Here is a 27065-nt window from a genome sequence, read left to right as displayed (position 1 = left end):
TCTATGCACCCAAACACTGGTGAACCATAGGAGCTGCTTAACCAATCCTTCCTCTCCTCCTCCTATTTTGTTTTATTAATTTTTTTGTTTTGTTTTGTTTTTATCAGGAAGGTTTGAAAAGCGCTGAGCGATATAAGTAAAGTGTTATTTCTTAGAAAGAACTTCAAGAAACAGATCTAAAGTAAACATTACTTAAGAATAGTTTTATTTACTTACCTTTTTCAAAGCCATCAACAATCTTGATTTTTTTATAGTAAAATCAGCTTGTATAAAACAAAAAGACAACAGCGTGCTTGTAAAGGTTTTTATATAAAGTTCCTGTAACAGTTGATCAAATTATTCATATTTCTCACATACATATTCATACATCCACAGAGTAAGAGACTGCAGCATCAGCACTCTAGAGGAACACTAGTAGCCTTTTGACTTTTGTTCAACAAAGATTCTTGTTTACACGACATGATCCACAAATGAAAAAGGAGGAAAAACCATCATCATCATAAGCGTCTGTATATGTTACACGATCCTTTCTGTCTTGTACGTGTTGCAAGATAAAATATGGCACATTAGTTATGAGTTGATCGATGGTGAGAGCGTGTACAGGAGGGGGCGAGGTCGGCCCATACTTCTCTCTACAGTTCAAGAAAAACAGTTTCCTGTCCTTGCTTCCTTTTCTCCTTTTTTAAAGATTTTTTTTGTATTGTCCCTGCACGGCTGGAAGGAGCGGAGCAGCTGGAAGCAAAAATAGTGAAAAATCTCAAGTTTGTTTCGCAGAGAAAAACATCGTCTCCTGTCTCGTCTGTCGAAAGCTGTCGTCCGACGTCCACGTGCTTTTGAATAATCAAGATGTAATAGTCTGAGCGGGGTGAGAGTGTGTGTTTAGTGTCGAGGGTCTGGCACCAAAACTTTAATTGACCGTTCTCGAAATCCCTTTGCAAGAGTTTGGATGGAGGCGTCTTTATAACTAATTACAGTTGTAACTCAACTTTATTTAGGTTTTAAAGTTTGCAGCTCTTTTCTGCTCTTTGCTGAATTTTGGGCGATTTACGCTCCAGATAACCCAGTCAGTCAGCACGTTTACATGATGTTAGAAAAAGTGGAATTATTGTGTTGGTTCGACTAAAACTGGACGTTTAAAATGTAAACATGTGAGTCGGACAGAAATCAAACTTAATTAAATTCATTGAAACTGGACTAAAACACCCAGATAATTTAATTGGAAGTTTTATCAGATATTTGAACCTTAAAAGATATCTCACATTTTTCCTCATCATTGTTACAATTCTGCAGCATGTATGTGAGCATTAAATGCACATTTTAAAGCCCTTTCAACATCATTTTAAAATGATTGAGCTTGAAATGATGTGAAGTGAACCAAAGATATAATTTTTATTATCTCAGTGAGCCACTGACGGCTCGATTAGGTGATATAGTCAGCCAGCGTTCTGGTTTTAGTCGACAAAATGAACCATTTTGTCGAGAAAGAAGCTGACAAACAAGTCTGAGCTAAATCTTCCTCCATTATCAGTGACTATGTTTACCTATTTTTAAACTTCACGAAAGACTTGGATATCAACAAGTTTTTGGATATGCACAAATGTTGCCACAGCAACCTTTTCAAGAGGGTGGCTTGGTAGGAAGATAGTTTTTTGGGGAGGAATACGGCAAAACTTGGAATAAGTTGTGCACGTAAATGTAGCCATAAAAAACTGCAAATGTTCTGTGCTACAGAAGGTGTTTGGGATGAGAGAACGGTCGATTAAACCACAAAGAATCCAGGTGACAGCTCTTGATTTCAGCATTCCTCGAATAATCTGAAATAATCAAAAACACTAATTTATGTTCATCGCCGTACGTGTCTAAGTTTCTACTTTCCACCAAACCTGACACGTAAAGTTTGTGTCTCTCAGTGCGACAAATTAAAAACAACATAAGAGATTATTCAACAGTCATGGTGGGAATGCTACTGTTCAACCCATCAGAAACAGCGCGGAGGAAGGACATGTAAACAAGCTGCTTCGCCGTGGATTCATTCTTCGGGTGCATATTTGTCTCATGAGGTCGGACTCTGCGTCGAGGCTACATTATGTTTTACAGCGTGGTTCCTTCTGCAGCCCGCTCGGTTCTTCTGAAACATGCTGAACGCTCCAGCTTTGGGTGAAAAACAAACATAAAACTTCACTGTGTGTTAACATCACAAGCTTTCCATTTCCACGTCCTCGCCATCCAAACAAAGTCCCTCTCCTCTGGTCTCTGACACATGACGCAGCGACGCTGTGAAAAAAACGTCCTCCTTTAAAGTCTTTGTTGTCCGTGAGTCTGAGACGTGGAGTTGGCTCGATGTTTTGTATGAAAGAATGAGTCTTTAGGATGATATGGCACAAGATCTCTGCCCCGTCTGGGAAGCCAGAGTTTTTGTAAAATTGAAGACAGTTTATTGGCGTCGGTTGGACTCAGTGATGTGACATCATCATGGCGAGGAATCTCCGGAGGCACTCGGTTTGGGAACACGAAGTTCAGCGGGATAATGTCTTCAGAGGGTTTGCGGGGACGCTCCAAACCTTGAAAAGTGTCAGCAGGGTCATCTAAGCTTAGACATGTGACCTAAAACTTATATACTGAAAGCTTGTTTACAAACTGGAGGTGTGAGGTTACAAAGAATTGTGGGAAATGTAGGATCCACCATTTTTGTAGATATATTAATATATTATATATATATTAGTGTTTATATATATAATAGTGTTTAAAAGTCAGGATGTTTTGGTGTCTGCTGCCTTAATTTCAACCATTCTTGAAATATGTAGGCCTATCTCATACATACAGAGCCCAAAAGTCCTGAAATATGATATTTTTTTCATTTTGTTCACACATGATAACGTTTTGGGAACAAATTATCTTGTTTGCGATGTCACTTTGTAATCTTCATGGCAACCCAAATGTTTCGCACACACTGCAAGAGCACATTTTCGGTTGTGCACCGTGGAAATGGGACATAAAGATTATATTAAGACTGCAAAACATCAGCGGTGGCCACGAACGAGGCCATGGACCGCCATCTGAAATGGGCAGCTACGAGACCTTTGATGCGATGTGCTGAAACCAGCCTGATCTCATTCCAAAGTCGTCAAACACTGCTGCTTTTGCAGTGCTTTCTCCTTAAGATTAAGACGCAAAGCAACCTATTGCTTCCACATGATACGCCGCTGAACGGTATCAGCTGATAATGATACTGTACGGCATTGGACGGCAGTACAACACTATGTGCGGCAACATAATACTCCGTTGAGAATGCAGTCAGATGGAAGCTGTGGCGTCCACATGATACGCCGCTGGACAGCATCAGGTTGAGACACTGGTAGGTCCAACAAACACCAGACTTCCATGCAGGAGTCTGGTGTTTGCTTACTGTCAGTCTCTTTTGGCTAATCCTAACCACATGCAGCGTCACCTGACTGCGTGCTTGTGTTGACATCATGGTAGCAGCATCTCGGATCATCAACAGCAGACACAGAAGGATACCTGAAGTGTAACATGTAGACGCAAAAGTCCACTGACAGAGCGGCGATATGTGACGACATGGGATGAGAACATGTGGGTCTTTGCTGCTGCTACGTATGCACATGGAAGGGCAGAGAGGTCCCAGAATAGAAGCATTCTGCCAAAATATCAAACCACAAACAGAAATTAAGTTTTCTTTGACCAAAGAGGTCTTGAGTGAATTTTTTTTGCACATACATGTGTGGAGCCATGAATGTGGTCACGGTATATTACTGGGACATTTTATCTCAGAGGGTCTTTTGGATCCCGAGCCAACACGGAACCAAGAACAGCAGAAATCCCGAAGAAGGATCTTCTCCTGTACTTTATGACGTATGTGCAGCGCAGGCGAAAACACATCGAATCTTTTCTTCATCAGAGAGTCATCGTGCCGAGTCGCCTGGATGTCACATCACTGAGTCCAGCTGTCGGCAGTTCAGCGTGGCGCCCGCTCCGTAACATCAGGTGCGGCGCGCCCAACACAAAGCAGCATGCTGGGAAACCTATAGAAGCACACATGCATGTCAAACGACTCGGTGAATAACTACGCCATCAGGTCCATGAACCAGAGAGTCTCTAGATATGGGACAGCTGAATCGGACTGGACAGGACTGGAGTGGTTGGAGGGAGGAGAGAGGAGGGGAGGCGACACTTCAGACAGCAGAGGAGGCTCCTCGGCTGAGTGCAGCGACATCGACGCGTCGTTTCGGAAGTCCCATCAGCCCGAAAACACCTGAAATATAGTCACAGTTTCTTTCCCTCTGACGTGTCGCCATTGGTTGAGACAGATCACATGATCCACTCTGAACATGTCCTTCACAACTGAGTCATTCACACAGCGTGAAGCAAACGAGATGAGCCCAGTCCTTTCTTTCTTTCTTTCTTTCTGTCTGTCTTTATTTGTCTTTCCGTCCTTCCTTCCTGTGGTCACTGAGGACAGCACCATTATGGACAGCAGGACAAAGTGCAGGGGAACAGGAAGGACTGAAATAATTCCTCGTGTAAAATCAGCCCCCGAGGAGTCACTATTGCATTTTCCCATATTTTTGTGAATGTAAACATCTTACAGAAGAGCTTCTTTAATTGTAAATCTGCAGCCAAGTGATCGGAGTCAAATGTTGGCACTGTTTGTTTCTGCAAAATAAAAATATTCAACATTTGTACGTTTCATATCAACCAGCTGACTTATAAGGACGGGGACTTCGCGGGGACGGTGGACGGGGGACGGCGTCTCACCTCAGCAGTCGAGCTGCAGACAGCTGTTCACCAACAAACGGAAGAGACGGCGATGCGTTTGCTGCTGATCTGTAAAAGTAAAGCGTTTGGTTTTTTTAAGTTGTGCCAATTCAGCAGATGTTTTTTAGAAAGATAACTGTGCCAAAAGCAAATGTTTTTTTCCAAGACAATGCTGCATTTCCAGAGTTTTTTAGTATAAAGTGTGGGTGTTTTTTAGCGACCCATCACCATTTTTCCACTGAGGAAAGTTTCCGAAAATTTTTAACTGTGATATTGTTGTGTTTCCTGCCAGGACATTGCTACCTTTTTTAGCTGCTTTTTAGCCACCAAACCTTTATTTTTAGGAACTCTTCACTGTTTTTCCTCCAAAGATAGTGCCACACAAGTGGCTCTTTTTTTGTGTCTGTTTAGTAGTAATAGTGCCATAAAAAGTGGCTCTTCTTTTACCAAGAGAATGGTGTGTTCATTGCCGTGATAGAGTATCATCAGTACATCTATGCGTTTCCTGTGAGGATTTTAACTCTGAAAGTGTTTTTTTTTTTTGTTGCTGAGAAATCTTAGCGGGATAACGCAACGAAAGGAATTACTCTTTACCCAGACACGGACAGCCTCTTCAGTCCTAATTGTGTCACCAAAGCCATTTTTTAAAGCCCAAACATGATCTTTTTCTAATCTTTTTGTGTGTAAACTTAACCACACGTTAACCACAAACATTAATTTTCAGTGTTTTCGATATACAACAGTGCAAATGTAATGTATTTTTGCAGAAACGTACAATGCCAACATTGTTTCCTCTGATCGGACTGTTATCTGTTTCCTCTTGATGTGCATTTAAAACTTGTAAAAATTAAATAACGAATCTCCTAATTCACAGCAGATTTGACTGAATGAACCCAAATATCCCCTTCAAAGTACAGTACTTTTATTCTACTACAATTACACCAAATAGCAAGGTAAATTTCACAGTAAGACTCGTCGTGTCGCGGGAATATCTGACGCTCTAAAAGGTTCATCAGTGACGTGGCAGCCAGTGTCGGTGAGTGCAATAAGCTCGCGCAGGACGGCGGGAAAAGGGAAAGTGGAGTTAGCAAAAAAGCAGGTGGTCGTGTGCAAGGACGTATGAAGTGACCTCATGCAAGGTGGCTCTTGATTTTCATCAGCGGACATTTCTCTACAGCGGAAATGTCCGGCTGCTATCACACACTTTCCTCGTGTCAACATACTGAGTCTGTGTATCGATAATATTCACCTTTCATTAGGAAATGTGTTGTCTGGCGTTTCAAAAGACAGAAAAATGTGTTTTTATCTCTGAGAAACAAGACACAGATCAGACTGATGAAGCAAAAGATACAAAGATCTCTTTCGCATCAGCACTCCTCCCGCCGTTTGATAAAACGTGTTTCTGTGCCGTCAGTTTGATGGTTCTTGAAATGATCGTATCTTTGCCTTAAAGCCTGTTGATGTCACGTCCTGATCCAAACGCTCCGGATCAACGAGCAGCCCGTCAGTCCCGAGAATCTAATCAGATCTAATCACGTCAAATAATGCGGCCGCAAAACGCAGCAGCCCTCGTTTTATCTGCTGTGTTGTGGTGAAAACGCCCCCCTGGGACAAATGATGCCTCCAGGCGAGACTCACATCAGAGTCTGCCTCTCTCTGTTCCTGTTTTGGTGTTTAACCCTTGGAAACCTGAGCAAAGTGGCTTGATTTCTTTCAAAAACATGGAAAAAATGAATTGAGCAGCTTAAGAAATAAATTAAAAAACAGTGCAAAATTGGGAAAAAAGAAAGCACAAAAAATTACATGAACATTAAGACATGAATTTTTAAAAAAGCCAAGACAATTGCTTTAAAAAAAGGAAATTTGAAAAACGAAAAAACAAAATTACCTAAAAAAATTGCAGAAAAAAGAGTAAAATCTAAAAAACAACAATAACCTAAAATTAGCACAAAAAAGGAAGCACAAAAAGCCATGAAAATGACCAAACAATTTGCAGTTTACAATTAAAGTTAAAAAAAAAAAAGCAAAGGCAATTGTTAAAAAAGCCACAAAAACTGCCAAAAACTTTGCAAAAAAGTAAAGTTAAAAAAGCCAAAATTGGAAAAAAAAGTAAAGTAAAAAAAAAATAAATAAAAAAATTACCATAAAAATTTGCAATAAAACAAAAGGAAAGTAAATAGAAAAAAAAACAAGGCCCGTGGCTGAAAAAAGTGCCTCAGAAATAATAATACTAACATAACATAATATTAAATACTTAATTATTAGTTGAGGTCATATTCCCCTAGCTTAAAAAAACATTCTTGATGTCATAATTTCTTGCAATTTGCTGAACATTTCTTGTCAAGTTTTTCCCATGTTTTTAAAAGAATTCAGTTTGCTCAGGGTTCAAAGATTTAAATTCTCGTGAGAGACTTCTGGACCCAGCGTAAGAAAACTGCTGTCAGTCCGGGTTTTAAAGGGTTAATCCCCTTTGTTCTGGGCTCTAAGCAGGTAATTTGGTTAATGATAAACTCGCAGAGACGCCAGACAACAGCTCCAAGGTGTCGCTAAGCTGCATTGCATTATTCCCCCGATCTCGACCTATTAACCCCTTCCATCCTCCTACTTGCCCTTCCTTTCTTTCTTCCTTCCTTCCTTCCTTCCTTCCTTCCTTCCTTCCTTCCTTCCTTCCTTCCTTCCCCCTCCCAGCTCCCTCTTATCGGTCGAGGCCGATGAGGAGTTTGGTCTTCTCCTCCTCCTTCTTGCTCTCGTTCTTCAGGTCAGCAAACACCTGGGTAAAGAAGTGCGGGTCGGTGTTGATCTGGAGCATCTTGCCGCTCATGCGGTTGATGATCTCCAGGCAGCGGTCCCAGAAGGCCTCCTTCTCCGCCTCCACCAGGAAGGGCTTGAGTGGGTAGGAGATCTCGTTGCCCATGTAGGAGTAGGACAGGTAGAGGCAGGTGAGCAGCGAGGCCTGCAGCTCGCGCTCCGACGCCACCTCGGACGAGACCACGTCGCGGCACAGCATGTAGAGGAAGACCACGTTGGCCGGAGTGATGAAGCCCTGATCCTGCCAGCCCTGAAGGAGGAGGGAGCGGTCCACGCTGCGCAGCCACAGCACCGGGTCTGTCGGAGAGAGACGCTTCAGTCTGTAGCACCGACGGCACAGGAACTCACCCAGACTGCGCATCAGCTCGCTGGTGGACGCCTGGAGGACGGAGACGACGAGAAAGGGAAGAAAGAGGAGCAGCAGTGAGTCAGAGTGTCTTCAGAACCCTAAAACTTCAAATAAAAGCCTCATCTCAATTAAACGCCCTTTTACCAGCCCGCTGTGGCGACACGTTTTGACAATTAAAGGCGCACCTCTATTAGAGGCTCGCTCTGGTTACCATGGTTACCATGCAGTTCGTTTTTATAGAAGTTCTCTGGATGTATTAAACCAGGTTGTTGGCATCCTGCTGGAGATGACATTAGTTTTTTTTTGTTTTTTTTAATAAAAAAAGGCCCTGGAGTCTCAGTGAAAAAAGAAAAAAGCTTTTTGTATTTATTATCTCAGCAGAAAATTTAAAAAAAAAAAAAAAAAAGAAAAAAAGAAGAAGAAGCTTTTTTGCGCACTATCTCGACAGAAAATCCAGTAAAATCTCAGTAAAAATCGTTGTCGTCACATCATCTTGGCGCGGCGATGGCTAAGTAAAAGAAAACGATTTTCGTCGAAGTATCCTGGCAAAAAAACAGTCACTTTATGTAGCACTGTCCCTGATGGAAAATCAGCGACTGGCTGCTAAAAAACACCAACATTTGGCGTCTAGAAAGTCACTGGAAAGAAAGCGACGGGCTGCTAAATCCAAACCGGTTTTGTTGATTGCTGGTCCGGAACAGTAAGGTTGCTGCTATACTTTGTTACTTTAGAAACGCTGATATTTTATGTGTGAAACGTACAAATTCGTACATCTTCTTCTGGTGACTCGGCTGCAGGATTACCTGGACGATGACGCGTTTCGGCGTGCCGGTCGCAGCAGACGACTGGATCCCGGAGCCTGTGAGGGAGTTCTTTTTGGCGGCGACAGTAGCTACGTTGGCCAGGGTCTTGGAGACGGGCAGGTGGGAGGAGGTAGTGGTGGTGGCCGACGGGTCCTGGCTGGATGAGTAAGACGAGAGGTTGGCACAGGACTGAGACTTCTTCAGCTTCAGGCTGTTGGAAGCCGAGTTGGCCGTGGCGTGGCCGTCCGGAGAGCTCCCTTTCCCGCCGTCCCCGCCGTCCGCCTGCAGCTTCTTGGAGCCCTTCCTCTTCGCTGACACGGCCACGATGCGTTTCCATGGCAGCACGCTGATGATGGAGGGCCGTTTGAGGGATTTCCCGGCTGCGGCGGCGGCGTCCTTGGCGTTCTTGCTGTTCTGGACGGCGGTGTAGTGGCCCACCGTGGCCGGGCCGTCCTCAAACAGCACGGCCTTGCGGTAGCTGGGGGACAGAGACAGCACCGTGCCCATGATGTCGGCTCGGAGGTCAGCAGAGGGACAGAGGACAGAGGACAGCAGCAGGGGGAGAAGCTCTTTGATTGGTCGAGACAGAGAGAGGACCAAAGTGTCTCACTTCTGAAGGAAGTCGAACCTGTGAGCAAAGAAGTGGCAATATTCTGCATTAGTTACATTAAATGTGGTAAAATAAAATAGAATAATAATAATAAACCATCAACAGCAAACACTTCACGACCAAACTGTAAAAGTTAACCCTTTGAAACTTGAGAAAATTGGCTCATTTCTTTCAAAAACAAGGGAAGGCAACGAGCAGCGAAGGTTGAAAAAATAAACCAAAATAAGTAAAAATATAACAAAGGGGAAAGCAAAAAAAAAAATACAAGAAAATTACCCTCAAATTTGCAACGACAAAAAGAGCCTTGATTTAATAACCAGTAAATTAACACAAAAAAAGAAAAAAGTTAGTTAAAGCCAAGAAAATGACCTGAAAAGGCACTTAAGAAATAATAATACGTCTGTTACATAATTTTAAATACACAATTTTGATAATTCAAAAAATAGTTGAATGGCCATTTTTTCCTAGCTTTTAGTTAATTACCTGAAAATCAACACAAAAAGGGAAAATACAAGAAATTATCTAAGAATTAGTAAAAAAAAAAAAAATCAACAGAGAAAAAGAAACAAAACAAATGATCTGCTTAAATTACAATAATTTTGACACATAAATATGTAATTATGATAACTGTAAATATATTGTTTTCCCCTTGCTCTTTTCCTTAGCTTTTTTAAAATCATTTTCTAGACGTACCATTTCTTGCAATATGTGGAACATTTGTTACGAAGCTTTTTCTTGCCTTTTTCTCATGTTTTTAAATAAATTGCACCACTTAGTTTTCAGGGTCCAAATGTTAAAATACCTGTGAAAGGTGACTGAAAGCAGCACAAGAAAAGAGCTGTTGCTCCAGGTTTCAGAGGGTTAAAGGGGAACTCCTGGACCGACCGTTTTTACACGTTTTCGTAAATCAGGCTACAATGTAACCACCCTGTGCATGTGTGCACCATCAGTGTCCGTCCACGAAAAGTGTTTGTTTTTGTCACTGACAGACTCAGATTGTCTGACATTATAGAAAGGATCCGTACAGAGGTTTGTGGTTTGAAAACTTAACTCTGGGCCCACTTATTAGCTATTTTAAATGTTTTTTTATTAGTTTCAGGGTCTCAGTCTTCTAGGGAAGACCATGAGATGTCTCAGTAAAAAACAGCTGCTTTTCAAACCACAACCACCGGTAGAATAACAGTAAGCTCTGCAACAACATCCATATTTAATAACTGCAAATCTGCTTAAAACACGTCAAAACCAAATCTGGCCCCTGATAGGGTGCCAGTCTGGGCTCCCTGACATTTTCTAATTCACAATAAAAATAAAGTGATTGACACTGAGAACTGTTTTTGTACTTTTAGTCTCCATAAGACGTCAGAGAGCATAAAAAGGCATCAAAATAGAACTTGTTGATCAAAAGAAGAGCCAGTGGAGGATCCTCCACACCCCCGACAGAGGTCCTACATAAGACCCTAATGTCCTAAAATCATAGAAATGTCCTAAAATCCTATGATTGTCCTACGTTAAGAGAAAGACCCAAAGGTCCTAGAAATGTCCTAAAGTATTCTAAAGTCCTAAAACCTTGCAAACATCATCAAACCACAGGAATGTCCTAAAATCCGAGGCATTCTGAAATCCTAGAAATGTCCTAAAATATTACAAACACCCTAAAACCCAAGAAAGTTCTAAAATCCAAGAAATGCCCTGAAATCCTAGAACTGTCCAAAAATCCTAGGAATGCCCTAAAGTCCTAAAAACATCCTAAAATCCTAGAAACATTCTAAAATCTTAGAAATTTCCCAAAATCCTAAAATGTCCAAAAAGTTTAGAAACATAATCAACCAGAGGAATGTCCTAAAGTCTGAGAAACATTCTGAAATCCTAGAAATGCCCTGAGATCTTATAACTGTACTAAAATCCTAGGAACATGTATGGGGCTGCTGCAATGGGCCCCTGGCCTCCTGTCACTTTACAAAAGTGGCCCCCAAGCAAAGCAAGTTGAGTGTTCCTGCAATACGATTTCATCTTTAATTTTTGACAGAAAACTTTAGAATAAATTGCATCGCTCCATCATTTGAGTGCATTCCTTCACAGCAGAGATGCGGCAGCGTGATAAAAGCTCCATGTTGGTCTCATAAAGGACTCCGCTGTTAATTTTCCTGTCAGACAGAATGAGCATGCCTCGGTTGTTTTGCAGAAGCGACCTCAGCAAATCTCATTTCCACTCGCTTTTTAATCTGGGATCGAGTCCCTGAGTGTGTGTGATCAAACATCGCCGCTGCTGCTGACAGAAAGCATATGTAGCAGCGGCCTGCAGCCTCGTCGGGATTATATAAGATGAGGCCACAGAGGCAGGAGAAAGAAATGTGCGCAAGCATCCATCTTAGCTTCAAAATGGAAGCCTTGAAAACAGCTCCTGCAACACACGGCGGCTCCAGAAACACCAGCTGACAGGCCTCAGCTCTCACACGTCCCAACAACACAAACACAAGACGATACGACGGCCTGCATGTTTACAGCATCACTGAGAGGCAGAAATAATCGGAATATGAAGATCGGAGCGGAAACACCTGTGCGTCAAGGGTTTATGTGAAAGCTTTTCTTTGGAGGCTGGTTTCACATTTGCAGAGAAAAAAAATGACACATGCAGTAAAATAATAAAATCTCCTACCTTGCAGTTAATCCTGTCTTCCTGTGAGATCCATGTATCGCACCTTGACCCCCCTGCTGCTGAGCAAATGCGGCCAAAATGCAAAACCCAGCTCGGTCTCCTGTCCGGGCTCCAGGGCGTGAAAACGGCTCTGTCCCTGATTAACGACGAGCCCCGGTGCTGCAGGCCGACAGGTTGCGCTCCCGGTGGACTGCTGCCGGTTTTTTGTCAGATCTTCATTTATAAAAAGTCCCTCGCTCGTCGACGGGAATCCAGATGCGAAGCAAATTCACCCCTTCGCTCGCAGCGAGTCGGAAGATGTCTTCCATTGAGGAGCGAAAATCTCTCCGGTGACGGCTGTTAACGTCCAAACGTCCCTCACACATCAATAAAACCGCACATACCGCTCATTAATCAACTAGGAGAGGAGAGAGAAAAAATGGCCACTATGAAATCCAAAAATAGAGCGCAGCTCCGGAGCTCAGAGGAGAGAGAGAGAGAGGGGGAGACCCGCTGCTTTGATGCGGGCATCTGCAGTTATTCGGGTTGGATGTGGGAGAGAAACGACGCCCTCTGATTGGCTGCTGCTAGGATGCTGCCGCCGCTGCCGCTGCCGCGCCGCTGCAGCTGACGCGATTGGCCGCTGCCGCGCTGCAGCCTATCGGAGGGGGCGCTGTCCGAGGTGCTGAAGCGGCGGAGCAGGGGGCGCTGTCCGAGGTGCTGAAGCGGCGGCGCGGAGGTGTCAGAGGAGGAGATGAAGGCGGAGGATTTTATGAATCACTGTGCGGAGGCCGAGCCACGCTGACACTGCGCTGCTGAATCCGCCTGCGGACTCTTCTGCTCACCATGATCCGCTTCAGGATTAGAACAAAGGATTCATTTTCATCATTCATCTTTGATTATTTACAGGAAATTCACAGAGAGAGGAAATAATACATCTACTCAAGTACAATTTGGAGATATTATGTACTTCAGTGATACTCAACTTAGGGCCCGCAAACCAAATCTGGCCCCTGACAGGGAGCGGGGTGGCCCCCCTACCATACTCTAATTCACAATAGAAAAATAAAGTGTTTCACACTGAGAGTTGTTTTTGTACTTTTAGTCTCCATAAGGTGTCAGAGTGCATAAAACAGCATCAAAAATAGAGCTTGTTGATCAAAAAAGTGCCAGTGGAGGATCCCCCACACCCCTGACAGAGGACACATCTGAGACACTAATGTCCTAATATCTTTGAAATGTCCTCAAATCCTATAAAAAGTCCTTGAAATATCCTAAAATCTCATTAACATCCTAGAATCCTAGAGTGTCCTAAAATCCAAGAATTATCATAAATCCTAAAAATGTCTTAAAAATGAGAAATGTCCTAAAATAGGATAAATGTCCTAAAATCCTAGAACACGTCCTAAAATCCAAGAAGTAGGCTAAAATCCAAGAAATGTCCTAAAATCTTAGAAACATCCTATAATCCTGGAAACATGTGTGGGGCCCCTGCTCTGGCCCCGGGCCTCCTGTCTTTTCCAGCACTATGGGTTGCAAAAATACTTTTAAAGCAAATATTTAGCTGATGTTATTTTTGTACTTTTACTTTAGTTAGACTTTTAAAGAATTTTATTTTGAAAATTGATGTATTGGTAATTTGACTGACATTAATGGATGCAGTATAAAGCTGTAAATTTAAATTTGTAAACAGTTATCATTTGGTAAAATTTAGAAGAAAAAAACTGAGACTCGTTCAGTTGGTTAACCTACAAATGCTGAAATTCACAAACAAAAACAGGTGAAACCTGATTTCCAGAAAAGAAATATTGAATCTGCCGTTAGCCCTCAGCTCAAGTATACAAAATATCAGCTTTTTTCCCCTAAATTAGTATAAAATTACAGTTATTTCTAGGAAATGTTGCTTTTATGTGGTTTGTATGTATTTATTTAACTTAAATTTAAAAAATGAATTCTGTTATCATCTAAATCTTTTTCTATCTGTTTTTAAATTCTGCTTTTGAAGGTGGAGAAGCTTTTAAGATTTTGACGGGCACTTCACTGATTTCCACAGTTTAATAAAGTTCGGGCAGCTGACGAGAGAGATTAAAAACAGACGAGTAAATTAGTGCGACAAAGACACTAAATCCAACCTACAGTTCCCACAATGCAACTAGACATTCCCTGCCTGCTCAATGCCCTCATCTGCACAACTCCACTCCCCAAAAACACGCAATTTCTGTCAGATATCGTCAGGCGTTGAGCTCTGCTCACACCAGCACTTAACCCTTTGAAACCTGGAGCGATATCACTTTTCTTGTGACGCTTGAAGAAATGTTCCTCAATGCTGTAACATGCATTTGATGGATAAATGTTTTTCAACTGATGTCTTTTACTGTGTATGTCTTTGATGTTTTTTAATACTGCAGACAGTTAGGAAAAAAATATTCCTAAGTATCATAATTACATAGGAAATTATTTTACAAATTTAATATAATTTTTAAGCACTCTTTCCAATTCTTTCTTTTTTTAAATTTTCTTTTTCCTTTCTTTTTCTCATTTTTTTAAACAACTTTTAAAAGAATTTTTTGGGTCGTTTCTTCTTGCATTGCTTGCTGCGTTCTTCCCATGTTTTTGGAAAAAATCCACCCAGGCTTCAAAGGGTTAAAACAGCTCAATTTTGCAGCAAATTTAACTCATTCATTCTGAATCACAATAACTTGTGAATTCAGTTGCAAGGTCAAAGTAAATACGCACAGGAGTCAACAGCAGAAATGCATCTTTTCAAACTGTGTGAAATCAGATGACTCAGCTGAAACACTGAAACCGCAGACAGATGACGTGAATAACATCCATCATCTCGCTGCAGTGCGATGTTCTGCTGGGTAACCTTTGGTCCTCGACATCCCATTAACGTTCAGTCAGATTGGGATCTGGGAAATTTTGGGGCATAAAAAACACTTCAAACGTCGGCAGCCAATCAGGGACTGTTGTAGAGGATGACGCAGCGCGCAGGCCCAACAGTAACGAGGGCTCCGACTGCAACACGTGCTAACTGTGACATCAGCAGAGCGAACACAGCAGTAAGTGAAGTTAAATCGGGAATGCTTTAGGGACTGTTTGGTGCATTTTAGGTGCTTTTCATTCTTCATTTTTCTGATAATTTTGTCTGTGTTCACACATATGGCATCAATTTTTATTTCCATCTCAGCTCCTACAATAAGTCTAAAATACACTGTGGAAACTAAATAGTTACATTCAGACTGTTCAGGTCCAAAAATGCTCCATTGAAACCCATTCAAACTGACATTTTTGATCCCACAGCCATCAGAGCAGAAAAACAGGACTGGGCTTTTGACTCTGAATTTGTCATTTTGACTATTTTCCACCTGATGAGGTCATTTTGACCATATTTGGCATCTGGAGGAAATACATGCTATTTCCACTAGGTGACCTGTCACAATAAAAAAAAAATCTACATGTAGTATATTGAAAATAACTTTTTTGTGTGTTTCTGATTCACCTAAAAACACAGTGACATCATGACAAAAACCTGCCGTTAAAAGGGTTAAAATTCAGAAAATTAATGAATACTCAATATTTATGATTAGAACTGATGTTGGCTAAAAAATAGAGCGATCCGAATGTGTGATATTAAAGCAGGTCCTAAGGGGTTAAAGGGCTGTAAACAAAGGAATACCTCTTACTTTACCCTCATGGCCTTCAGGTGACATTAAAACCTGAATGTCTATTTCTGTCATCAGTGTTTGGTTTGTCCTTTCTGGGCTACTGAAGAAACATGGCGATCTCCGCAGACGAGGACCTGCTCCGGCTCAATCTAAGGTAACGAAAACACAATTCTTAATTTTAGGTGGTTATACGCTAAAGAAAACCTAATTATGAATATCATGTTCCATACACTGGAGCTTTAACAACCTCACAATGTAAAAAACAACGTCAGAGAAAATAACATTTCACACATTTTCATTTCCAGGTTCCTAAAATCACACAACTTTCAGGTTTAATTTTTTTTTTTATTAGCATTTGTCTTTCTCTATGTCATATACGGCAAACCCTCGAGTCCTTGCAAAATTAAGTTCCCAAAAATGTACAGCTTGATTTTCTCCAGCGAAATTCGCCGTCTTCGGCACCGTCTGGTCTCAGAGGTTCCTCTCCGGTCACGTGTCATCAAAAGCACTTTGTGTGACTGACCAAGCTCTCTGCGGCGAGCTTTCATCTGTTCTTACACGTTATAAAAAAAGGGGGTGAATACATCAGGCCGTGGATGAACGGAGGCGCTTGGCAATGTTATATACAAACAGGAAGTGCAGGGGGAGGAAGTGTGTCGATGAACGTCCTCTCCGCGTGGCGTGGTCCCGAGTGGACAGAGGAGCAGACTCCCTGCGTGGTCCACGAATCCCAGAATGCCTTGTGAGCGAGCGCGAGCACTCGGGGTGAAACAGGTGAGGGGGCGAAGGTCAAAGTGAGGATGTGAGGGGTTCGGGCGGCCGCCGTTTTCATACGCCGGGCGACCTGTGAGGCGATTCTTCCGAACCGCAGAAAATCAGAGAAAACAAACATTCGGGGCTGGTCGGCGAAGTGAACAGAACGGGAAGAATCCGGCGACAGACACGGACCAACCAACCCACGTTAACCCCGCGTACACTCTGAGAACAGACCCAGCACGTTTTCTTTATATAATACATGTATGTATAAGTACTGTATACGTATTCTTTACGGTTATTTTACAAGATTCCCTGATGGCCAGCGCAGAGAGAAACAGGAGAAAAAAAAGGAGAAAGGGAGGCTCGTCCAATTTTACATACAGTAGAAACCAGTGGAGGGAGGAGAGCAGAGGGGCACAGTGCCCGAATTTGTCCACAGGGAGGAGACCGCCGTGTCAGATCAACCCAGTCAGAGTGGAAGGAGGAGACAGGAGAGAGGGAGAGCAGAGGAGCGAGGGAGGAGCAGGAGGAGCGAGCGGCGCGGCCACCCCGTCACCGAGTTGTTCTGGTGGGGTCGGTCGGTCGGCTGGTTTATTTGCTTGCTGGGTTGTTAAGTGTTTGTACTCCCCTCGTCCTCCCCTCGTCCCTCCCCGGTTGAAGTGAGCGAACAACGGAGGTGTGACTGGCCCACGTCGGTCCTGACAGGAGGACCCACGGTTCCACTCTCTCTGAGGAGGGAGACAAAGACACCAAACGTCACACAGCGCACGCCAAAGGCTCTCATTCCCCGCGTCTCGCCACTTTCCCCGTGTTCAAGCGTTATATTTCTGGGAGAATTAACTCGTGTTTCTGACACTCGGCGGGTTTCCATTAACCCTCAAACTGTGCAAATCCTTAACAAATTTGACAACACGTGATCCAAAAACGGCAAGAAATTTGTAAAAAGCTACAAAAACATCTTCCTAAAAATAAGCAAAAACAAGCAAGAAAATGACATCAAATAAGTGTAGAAATTTTGAAAATATTTTGATTTTTTTCTCTCCTGTGACACATCCCAGGTTGTGACTATAAAAAAAATCTATTTTGCATGTAGTACATTGAAAATAATTATTTTTTTGTGCTTTTACATCATGTAAAGCTTTGAAATTCTGAAAATTAATAAATATTTGATGTTTATGATTAGGACTGATGTTGGTGAAAAAACAAACTCAATGAAAGGAGAAAAAAATATTAATGTGTAGATTTTTTTGATTTTGAAAAGCACATTTTGTATGCAGAGCGACTGGAGTGTGTCGTATTAAAATGACATTATAAGCCAATTATTATTTTGGTAGATTTAGCAAATACAGCCTTATATCAGTATAAACTGTTCTAATTATCATAATAAGGTCTGTGGAGAGACATGCTCCGCTGTTTTAGAGGTCAAAATGATTATTACCTCAGCATGTAATCAGCACTCTGCAGAAGTTATTTCTGCATAAAACAGCAGTATCACACTAAACGGTTTCTTCAGTGGTCATTTTGAGAATTATCCCTCACACACTCCGACATTATGAGCCGTGTTGGGGCTGACCTTATGTGAGCTTCTTGGCTTTGTTGTAGAGCGAGTCGACCACTTTGCTCATGTTCTGGATGGTCTCCAGAGCCGCCTCGTACGTCTTGTCCACCGCCGGCTCGTCAAACACGATCAGCACTCCTTCACCTTGGTCCAAAATACCTGTCAGGTCATCAGCTCAGTTAGTGTCACCCAGAATAGAAAAAAAACTTATTTAGGCATGTAATGAGTGCAAATTTGACTCATCTGCAGGAAACGACCACTAAACACTGAAACGCTCATTTTCATCGTGCGTCTTTCTGCGTTTGCTGGCAGAGCCGCAGAGACGTACCGTGAAACTTCTTGTCCAGGATCATCTGTGATAATTTCCTCTCCACGTCTCCCTGCAGAGCAAACACAGCCCGACTCTTTCACTCAGCGTTCACACGAACATTTTTACCAAAAACTTGACATTTTTACCAAAACCTTTGATGACTCTGAGGCTAATTTTCAAGATCATATATTCTCTGAGATGACCACTGATACTCTGCACTATTTTCTTAAAACAAATTTTTCTTCTTTTTAAGATTTTTTTTTAAAAAGAAATCATGCCTTCCAAATCTTCAGGCATAAATGGCACAATTTATCACAGCCAGACACTGTAAAAACACTAATTATCATTAAAGTTTTACATATCTGACTTCTCCAAAAACTTTCAGGGTATATTTAGTTTCCCAAAACTTTTCCAGGCTTGCAAATTGCTGCTGGCAAATCCCATGACTTTTTGTGGTTTTTCTTGACTGTAAGAATCCAGTTCACTGTAAAAACCTTAAAGATTACTAAAACAGGAAACTCATGTTTCATAAAAGTCTAAAGGACGAGCAAAATCTCACCTTAGATAGTTTGATGAGGGAGGAAATGTGTGCTATCTGTTGAGAAAAGGACAAACATGATGATTAGAGACACTTATGCTGGTATAATAAAAGTAGTCAGTACACTTTCTAAATCACACAAAATCCGTTTACGTTACCTGAACCCGGGAGAAAGGTTCGATGACCCTGATGAGGTTCTGCTCCAGCAGGTTGTCATAGAGTTTGGTCAGGTGGGTGCTGATGATGGGGTCATCCCTCAGCTCTGCTTTGTACTCTGTTAGTGCCTGTTGGTGTGAGGGACAACTGAATCATTAAAATACGGTCAAAGATCAAATATGCAATAAGACACACAGCCAATCCTTTTTTAAAATGAATTCTATTTATAATATTTTTTATTTTATTTATTTCATTATTATTATTATTTGATTTGATTTTCTTAACTTACTGATTACTTACTGATTTTTTATTATTATTGTTTATTTTTTTTAACTTACTGATAAAATTTTCTTTAATATGTGGATGAATGTATTTATGGACTAGAAAGATTATTTTATTTACTTTTTGAAATATATTTCCCTGTTTAAAAGAAAAAAAAACAAAAAGAAGAGTGTAAGTTTCAATCGTACCAAGAGTGTACTGTGACAACTTTCTGTAATCAACAACAAAATAACTGGAAATGTGAAAAAAAGAAAACAGTTTTATTTATAATGTTGTTAAAGAACATTTCAATAGTTAACAGTCTCGACAGAGTCCACACAGAGCATCAGACTCAGGAAACAAACCTTTTCAAAGTCTGCCAGCGACCGGTTCTTGCTGGCTTGTGCGACACATTTCAGTGAGTCTGTCTGTAGAAAAAGAATATAAATAAAAAGGTTATAAAAAAAGACAACATACAGACGCAAATGAAAGCAGAAAATCCAGGAGCAGCTATCCAAATTTCATCTAACGTTTAATGACTTCGCTTTAGACAGGGACACAGATAAGACTGGATTAGGATGTAAAAAATCTGACTTCATAACAGCTAAACGTACTTTTTAATCCATTTTCGCAGCACAGCATGCAGAAATAAAACATATTGCGATTGCAATATTCTTCGCTATTACAGTGGAAATGGTCATTTTTACATTTCATTTTGAAAGAGAGAACACAGAAAAAAAAGAGGCTGTGATTTTTGCTAGCGTCTGTAACAAACACATCTTTTCTTACTGTACATCTGGAATATGATTTGTTGGCTGAGGCAACACAAGTCTGTTTATTTTGATTCATATCAGCACTCTGCAGCTCCTGGGATTTGGATATTGCACTTTTCGTAACATTCGGATTAATTGTGCACAACATAAAAAACAAAATTGTGTTTCACACATCCAACACCCAGTAATTTAGTGCAAGACCATGAAATTAAAATAATAAGCTGGTAAATAGGAGCTTGAATAAGCTAAAATCTTGCTAAAATAGAAAAAAAATAAATAATTTGAATTCAAAGATTTAAGAATCAGTATTAGTGGCTGAGCTATGATTGGACTGTCATCTTTTTAAGTGTAAATTAGACTTCTGAGGGATGAAGAGTGATACCTGTCTGCCCGCGTACCGCAGAGCGAGCTTGCCGCTGATGAGCGCCTGAACGTCCTCCGGCCTGAAACAAACAACACGCATCATTCACAGCACGACAAAAACATGAAGCCAATAAAATCTTAACTGATCGAGAAAACAACGACACATTTAACAGTTTTGTTTGTTAGTGTGCAGTGAGATGACCGACACACCACCAGACTCCACCAACAGGCAGACTCTCCGCTCTTAAAACTCGAAATCTCGCACGCTCAAACGCGACTTTAAAGTGAACAAATGTGGCGGATGACGAGCTACATGTGACGAGCTACATCAGATAACCTGGCCTCTGCCGACTTTAGCTGTGAGGGGGAAATCGGGCCCAAAATCAGCCCGATTATCTTGTCGTGTGTGCCCCACTTTAGACACATTCTGGGTTCTCTACCACTCAAAAATTTACGTCACTGCATTTTGGCAACTTTCAACAGAGTCGTACATCTTCCAGTCTTTCTGAAGATTTCATCTGATCCCGCTGTCATCATTTTTTAAAATGATTCAACGTGATTTTAAATGTATTGTGTTATTGTACGCACTGATGTACTCCTGCTGCCCCCTGAGGGACAATAAAGACTTCTCGACTTGACATCTTCCATCAAACGTTTAAATACGTCCAAAGCAGTTTTCCACTTACAGATTGAGCATGATTTTGCAGAGCAGCATGTATTTGAGGGCTGTGATGGCTCGGGGGCTGTCGATGGAGTCGTAGCCCTCAAAGGCCTCGTAAAAGTAGGAGTACGCCGTCTTCCAGTCTTTCTCCTCCGCTGCGTGAATGATCCCTGGAAACAACCAAACACACATCAACATCAGGTTAACTGCAACAGAAAAAAACAACTCCGGTTCTCGTCACCTGCCGTGTTTTCATAAACTTGGTTTCTGTGTGGAGTATAAACATGTAGCAGCGGCTCATCCCTCACACCAGTGACTGTTTGTACCTGACTGCATGTCTAAAGCTGCTTGTAGTTTGGGTGGGCAGTAGATGGCGTTGGCGGTCGTCCTGGCGGAGGTGAGTGCGGCGCGGGCTTTCGGCAGGTTGCTGAGTGCGTGGTACGTCTTACTCTCCAGCAGCTGAACCTCCACCAGCAGCGCTTTGTCGTCCATCTTCTTCAGCTCCTGCAGCAACTGGGAGCCTGAAGAGAGAAGGAGGTTTAGAGTCAACGCAAACTTTCTGTCGTGTTTGGACCAAAGAGGTGAAAAAACGTCCCACAGTAGAAAAATCAAACAGTTAGAATTAGAAATCTTTGTGAAATTTCACCCAAGAAATAAGGATGAGAACTAAACTGTGATGGTACAGATGGAGCAAACTTTTGTATCACTTTTTTTTAAATCACAGTGAATTTGCAGCTCAGCTCCTACAATAAGTCTAAAATACACTGTGGAAACTAAATAGTTACATTCAGACTGTTCAGGTCAAAAAATGCTCCACTGAAACCCATTCAAACTGACATTTCTGATCTTACCGAGCTGTAGTGCCTCCTGGTAGCACTTTGTGTCGAAGTACAGTGAGATGAGACGAGCCTGAGGAGGGAGGAGAAAAAACATCATTTCAGGGCCCCAGTTTGTTTATGCGTCTGTCCATAAATAACAAATGTTACTCATAAATATGTGCATCAACAATGGTTTTACACAGGCAAAGTAGGCTGAACATATATCACCTTTTTAGCCCTCAATACTCAGATTTACCGCCAAAGATTCTGAGCGCAACACAAAAAAAACTGTAGCATGTTGACTTTTGTTACACACACGCAGGTGGGGGTTCTTACATTACAAGGAATTTCCTTACTTATTGGAAAAATTTATAATAATTAACTGGTTCATTAAAAAATAAATAGTGTTTTTAAACTTTTGGTTTTGCTCCAATGTCACTGATTGACAATGTCTCATGATTATTCATTGATTTTAGGGACAAATGTTTTTTTTTTGCACGGTCACACGTAAATCAACAGAGCACTGCTTTCACTTTGGGCTACATCCTGATGTACAAATCTCTCATCGAAATCAGTCTTAAAATACAAACTTTACAGAGAGGTGGACTGTTTGTTTGTTTCTTTGCTTAAAAAAGAAAAACAAAAAACTAATAGTATCAATTCTGCCTGTATGAATAATTTTACAACATGTACTTCTAATTTCTTTGATTTCATTTAATCTCTTTCTCACTTTAATGTTAAAAACAGTAAATGATTTCAGATTTTTTAATTATTATTATTATCACTCTCCCACAAGTTGTTTTTTTCTTTGTTACAATCCAGTCAACATTTGTAGCTTGATGTGTTTCTGTGTATTTTTGCTTCAGTCTGAAAACCAAATTTAAAAAAAACAGTAAATGATGTAAGTATGCTGTGCTGCATAATGTGCACTATTTTAAATTCTAATAAAACTATAAAATTTGAAAAAATCAGACTTAAAATGAGGTTCTTCTTCACCCAAATTCAGTCCATCTCCTTGAATAAAATTAGAAATGACAGTGTTGATCTTTGTTATTTCAGTCTGTCTCTGGGACCTGGATGGATACCGCGATGTGCTGCGCAGTGGCGTCTGTTCATTAATTGTGTGAAGCCAAAATCGTGATGAAGATTAATATTCAGTGTGTGTTTGGGTTGCTGGACGAGGAGCGACGATGTCTTCTCAACTTGCCCAAACAAACCTGAACGAAGGATGCTGAACAAAGTCTCACCTCGAGCGCCTGTCTGAGGAAGGTCCTCTTCTCAGCCTTCGCCCACTCGATGCACTCCAGGCAGAGCTCCACCTCCTGACCCGTGGCCGCCTCCATGTCCAGGAACATGTCCAGCAGGGAGCGGACCAGCCTGGCCGCCTTTGCCTTGGAGATGGAGTTGAGGAAGGGGCGTACGTATTTCAGCAGACCCCCCAGCTCTGAGGAGAGGAATCAGAAAGGCCGTCGTTAACGAAGCAAAGACGGAGACGCGAACACGAGAGCGTTAACAGGACAGTCATGAGACCTGCACGCAGACTCGACACACACTTCTACAAATAAATTCAATACTTGATTTATTATACTTTAAATGTACAATAGGGTTTTTTTGTGTAGTAATTCTTTAAATCCCTGCCTTAACTGCAATATTTGGTGCAATAATTCAACCCCCCAAAAAATCCTTTTTTTGGTTTTTTCCCACTCTTTGATTTAGACCATATTTAACAAGTGACACGTATTGGTAGATATTCTTATTGATATTTCAACTTATGCATAACTCTGTTGTTCGTTGAAGCATTGCACACATATTTATATTATTATATTTTTAACTTACATACTCGTTTAGTTAGGCAATTAATCAAAAATTAAGTGAAACCGACATCCAGAATCTCAGAGACGCAGGTTATTATTTTCTTCTCTTCATATGGAATTATTTAAAATAATATTAAAATACAAGAGATACAAGTTAGTTTCTACTTTGCAGATGGCAATATTTAAAATAAATGCCAGTTGTTTATTTTCTTCTTTTTTAGGGAACTTGCTTTTCACATTAAAACTAAAATGTGACGTTTTTCATAAGAGGTTTTCATTTAAGCGATGTGTGTTTCCATTTCAGTTTCCAGTTTCCATTTCTAAATATTCAATAAAAAACCACCATCCGCTCTCGATGTGTTGTGGTGTATTTTTCTGCAGAGACTCTGCCTGAAGATTTCTGATATGTTTTTATTGACTGAGACAGGCGAGATGTTCTTTAATACGGCCTTGACATCACTTTTTGTCCGCTCGCTCTCATTCTCCGCCGTTGTCTCTGCCGGTGTCTCCAAAGATTCACTCGCTCTCATTCACGGCTGTTGTCTCCACTGGTGTCCACTCCGCTGTCATTCTTCACTGGTGTCTCCAAATGTCCACTTCCTCTCATTCTCTGCCAATTTGTCAGAATTATCTGCTCGCTCTCATTCTCCATCGTTGTCTCACAAATTAAATTCATCTGTACGCACCACATCTCAGCCTTTCATACCCTCAGATAATGAAAAACAAAATAAAGAAACTATCGGTTATCGATATCTTATCGGCCACGAGAAGCTGGAAATTATCAATTTATTGGTATTGTTTGAAATAATTATTATGGTGCATCACTGATTTTTACTAATTTCATGACTGTAGGAACCCTTTAAGTGCCTTGCTGATCTGCGATGATAATTTGATAACCAGCTCAAGCTACAACAAACAGAAGTCACAAGTTCTCAAATTTGATGTAATTCTCCCTTATAATAAAATAAAACCAAAAAAAAAATTTGAAAGTCTTTATTGTCAGCTAGATAAAACCACATGATGTTTCAGTGGGAGAACAATACAATTATAAATAAAATAAAATAAAACAAATGCCTCACGAATGTGGACTCTGAGTGAGGAACTCGTGTGCTCTGTCTTGTGTTGTAGATCTGTCGTGAGAGAGTTTGATATGAAGCTTTGTGCGTATAAACATGATGTTTCGTTACCTGCAGCCTGTCCTGTCTTGGCCAGCAGCCCGCCCAGCTCCAGGATGCTCTGCTCTTTAACACGCACCGCCTCCTCATCACTCTCCTGGATGTCCCGCTTCACTACAACACACACACATAACGATGATGTCATCTGATCCGTATTGACATAAATCACCCTGATATACTAACAGTTAAAATGCTGATGTTACTCTCTGTCCATGTGTCTCTGGAGACTCTGTCAGTTGAGCTTGAGTTGAATGGCAGGACGCCAAGCTGCTAACGAAGCTGCCAAATTAAACTATAAAGCAGTGGTGCTCAATTTACGGTCCACAGGCCAAATCTGGCCTCTGATAGGGTGCCTGGTGGTCCCCCAACCATTTTCTAATTCACAATGAAAAATAAAGTGACTCACACTGAGGATTGTTTTTGTACTTTTAGTCCCCATAAGGTGTCAGAGAGCATAAAACAGCATCAACACAGAGCTTTCTGATAAAAAAAAGTGACAGTGGAGGATCCCCACACCCCCCGACAGTGGTCCTAGATAAGACACTAATGTCCTAAAATCCAAGAAACGTCCTAAAATTCAAGAAATGTACAGAAATCCTAAAAACATGCTAAAATCCTAGAAATGTCCTTAAATCCTTGAAGTGTCCTAAAATCTGAAGTCTTAAAATTCCAAAGATGTCCTAAAATCCAAGAAACATCATAAATCTGAAAAATGTCCCAAATATGAGAAATGTCCAAAATCAGATAAATGTGCTAAAATCCCAGAAATGTCCTAAACTCTGAGACAAATTCTAAAATCCTAAAAATGTCCTTAAACCCTGGAAATTTCCTAAAATTACAAAAAAAAATGTCCTAAAATGCAAGAAACATCCTAAAATCTGAGAAACGTCCTAAAACAAAAGTTCTGATCTAAAACTCTACAACTCTCATAAAATCCAAGAAACATCACAAATCTGAAAAATGTCCCAAATATGAGAAATGTCCTAAAATCAGAGAAACGACTTAAAATCATAGAAATATCCTTAAATCCATGAAATGCCCGAAACTCTGAGACAAGTTCTAAAATCCTCCAAATGTCCTACAATGCGAGAAACATCCTAAAATCTGAGAAACGTCGTAAAACCACAGTAATGATCTAAAATCCTACAACTATCCCAAAATCCTAACAACGTCCTAAAATCCAAGAAATGTCCCAAAAAACATGTCTTGGTGTTGCTGCGACTGGCCCCTGGCCTCCTGTCATTTTGGAAAAGTGGCCCCCAGGCAAAGCGGGTTGAGTATCTCTGCAATAACCGGTGATGACAGCTAAGCAAGCACTTCAATATCAAACATAACGCGCTGTGAAAGCGCGTAAAGCGGCGGAGCGGGTGCTGTAAACACACTCCGGCTCACATTAACGTCGGCCTCATCTGACCGGACGGTGCTAACAGCGCCGGCTGCGTGCTAACTGTCAGATCAGTGAGCCGGGAGCTAACGTTAGCCTCTCAGGGCAGCTAGCCGGCGCTGCTAGCCGGCTAGCTGCTGCTGCTGCTGACTCACTGCGCTGCTGCGGGAGAAACACACACTGGGCTAGCTAACGTTAGCTTAGCTGCTAACAGGCTAACTGAGCTCGTCAGCTGGAGAAAAGTAGATCTTCAGAGTCTGAGCGGGAGGTTACCTCCTCCGCGTGGGCGATATTTACCTATAGAGTGTAAGATATCGATAGAGGCGTTCCGGTCTGTCCCGAGAAGAGACTGAGCTCTCTGAAACTCAGCCACTGCCGCGGCTGCCATCTTTCCTCTGCCTGCCGCTCCAGCCCGCTCTGCCTCGCTGTTTTCCGGTCATCTCGCTCCTCACGCTGCGCTCCGAAACAACGCCGCCCCCCGCCGGTGACACCGAGTACTGCAGGTTTACAACTGCGGGCACCTCCAACGCCCGCTGACAGAGAAAAGTTTATTTATGTAGAAAAAGTGCTTCACAAACACAGTAAAAAAATAATTAAAAAATCATAAAAAAAACAGTGATAGTAGAGTCTCACAGGGATCCAAGACAACATAACATTACAACAGAAACCAACAGTGATAAAATATAAAATGTAATAAAATAAAAAGGTGAACAAATAAAATAATAATAATAAAAAACTACATTGACAATAGTAACCAAAGATAATAAAAATCGATTTATCAAATTATAAATCAACAATCAATAAAAACAAAACAAAACAATCAAATATTATTCTCGACTTATCTTACTGAAA

The 27065-nt window shown here is 41.3% G+C and overlaps 2 protein-coding genes across 3 annotated transcripts; both read right to left on the bottom strand.

Moving 5' to 3' along the window:
- Positions 1-7468: 7468 nt before the first annotated feature.
- On the bottom strand, positions 7469-15842 carry LOC121956893 (cyclin-dependent kinase 5 activator 1-like). Of its 2 annotated transcripts, XM_042505324.1 has the most exons (4): positions 15665-15842; positions 12000-12832; positions 8734-9361; positions 7469-7960 (listed from the first exon to the last, which is right to left on the bottom strand). In XM_042505324.1, the coding sequence occupies exons 3-4, from the start codon at positions 9238-9240 to the stop codon at positions 7469-7471; spliced, it is 999 nt and encodes a 332-aa protein (XP_042361258.1). In that variant the 5' UTR covers positions 9241-9361; positions 12000-12832; positions 15665-15842. The 2 variants fall into 2 exon arrangements, with proteins under 2 accessions (XP_042361258.1, XP_042361259.1); XM_042505325.1 differs by lacking the exon at positions 15665-15842 and having other exon boundaries at positions 12000-12877.
- Positions 15843-15970: 128 nt separating this feature from the next.
- LOC121956889 (26S proteasome non-ATPase regulatory subunit 11A) lies at positions 15971-26623 on the bottom strand. Its single transcript, XM_042505318.1, has 13 exons — positions 26511-26623; positions 24842-24943; positions 23088-23284; positions 21874-21931; positions 21349-21543; positions 21048-21192; positions 20381-20441; positions 19591-19653; positions 18967-19092; positions 18830-18865; positions 18289-18340; positions 17976-18119; positions 15971-17130 (listed from the first exon to the last, which is right to left on the bottom strand). Exons 1-12 carry the CDS (start codon positions 26599-26601, stop codon positions 17977-17979), a joined length of 1269 nt encoding a protein of 422 aa, XP_042361252.1. The 5' UTR covers positions 26602-26623; the 3' UTR covers positions 15971-17130; position 17976.
- Between the last annotated feature and the right edge of the window lie 442 nt (positions 26624-27065).

This window comes from Plectropomus leopardus, chromosome 17 (genome assembly GCF_008729295.1).
Source record: "Plectropomus leopardus isolate mb chromosome 17, YSFRI_Pleo_2.0, whole genome shotgun sequence".
Lineage (NCBI taxonomy): Eukaryota > Metazoa > Chordata > Actinopteri > Perciformes > Serranidae > Plectropomus > Plectropomus leopardus.
Note: the sequence above shows the minus strand (reverse complement) of the source record. Positions and strands in the feature narration are given on the sequence as shown.

Bases quoted from the DNA above. Each gene is read 5' to 3' on its own strand.
- LOC121956893 (XM_042505324.1), bottom strand. From the start codon at position 9,240: ATGGGCACGGTGCTGTCTCTGTCCCCCAGCTACCGCAAGGCCGTGCTG. The intron at 7,961-8,733 runs GTAATCCTGCAG...TCCGTCCTCCAG, and splicing joins CGAAACGCGTCATCGTCCAG to GCGTCCACCAGCGAGCTGAT.
- LOC121956889 (XM_042505318.1), bottom strand. From the start codon at position 26,601: ATGGCAGCCGCGGCAGTGGCTGAGTTTCAGAGAGCTCAGTCTCTTCTC. The intron at 24,944-26,510 runs GTAAATATCGCC...TGTGTGTTGTAG, and splicing joins CGATATCTTACACTCTATAG to TGAAGCGGGACATCCAGGAG. The intron at 21,193-21,348 runs GTACAAACAGTC...GGTTGTTTCCAG, and splicing joins AGCTTTAGACATGCAGTCAG to GGATCATTCACGCAGCGGAG.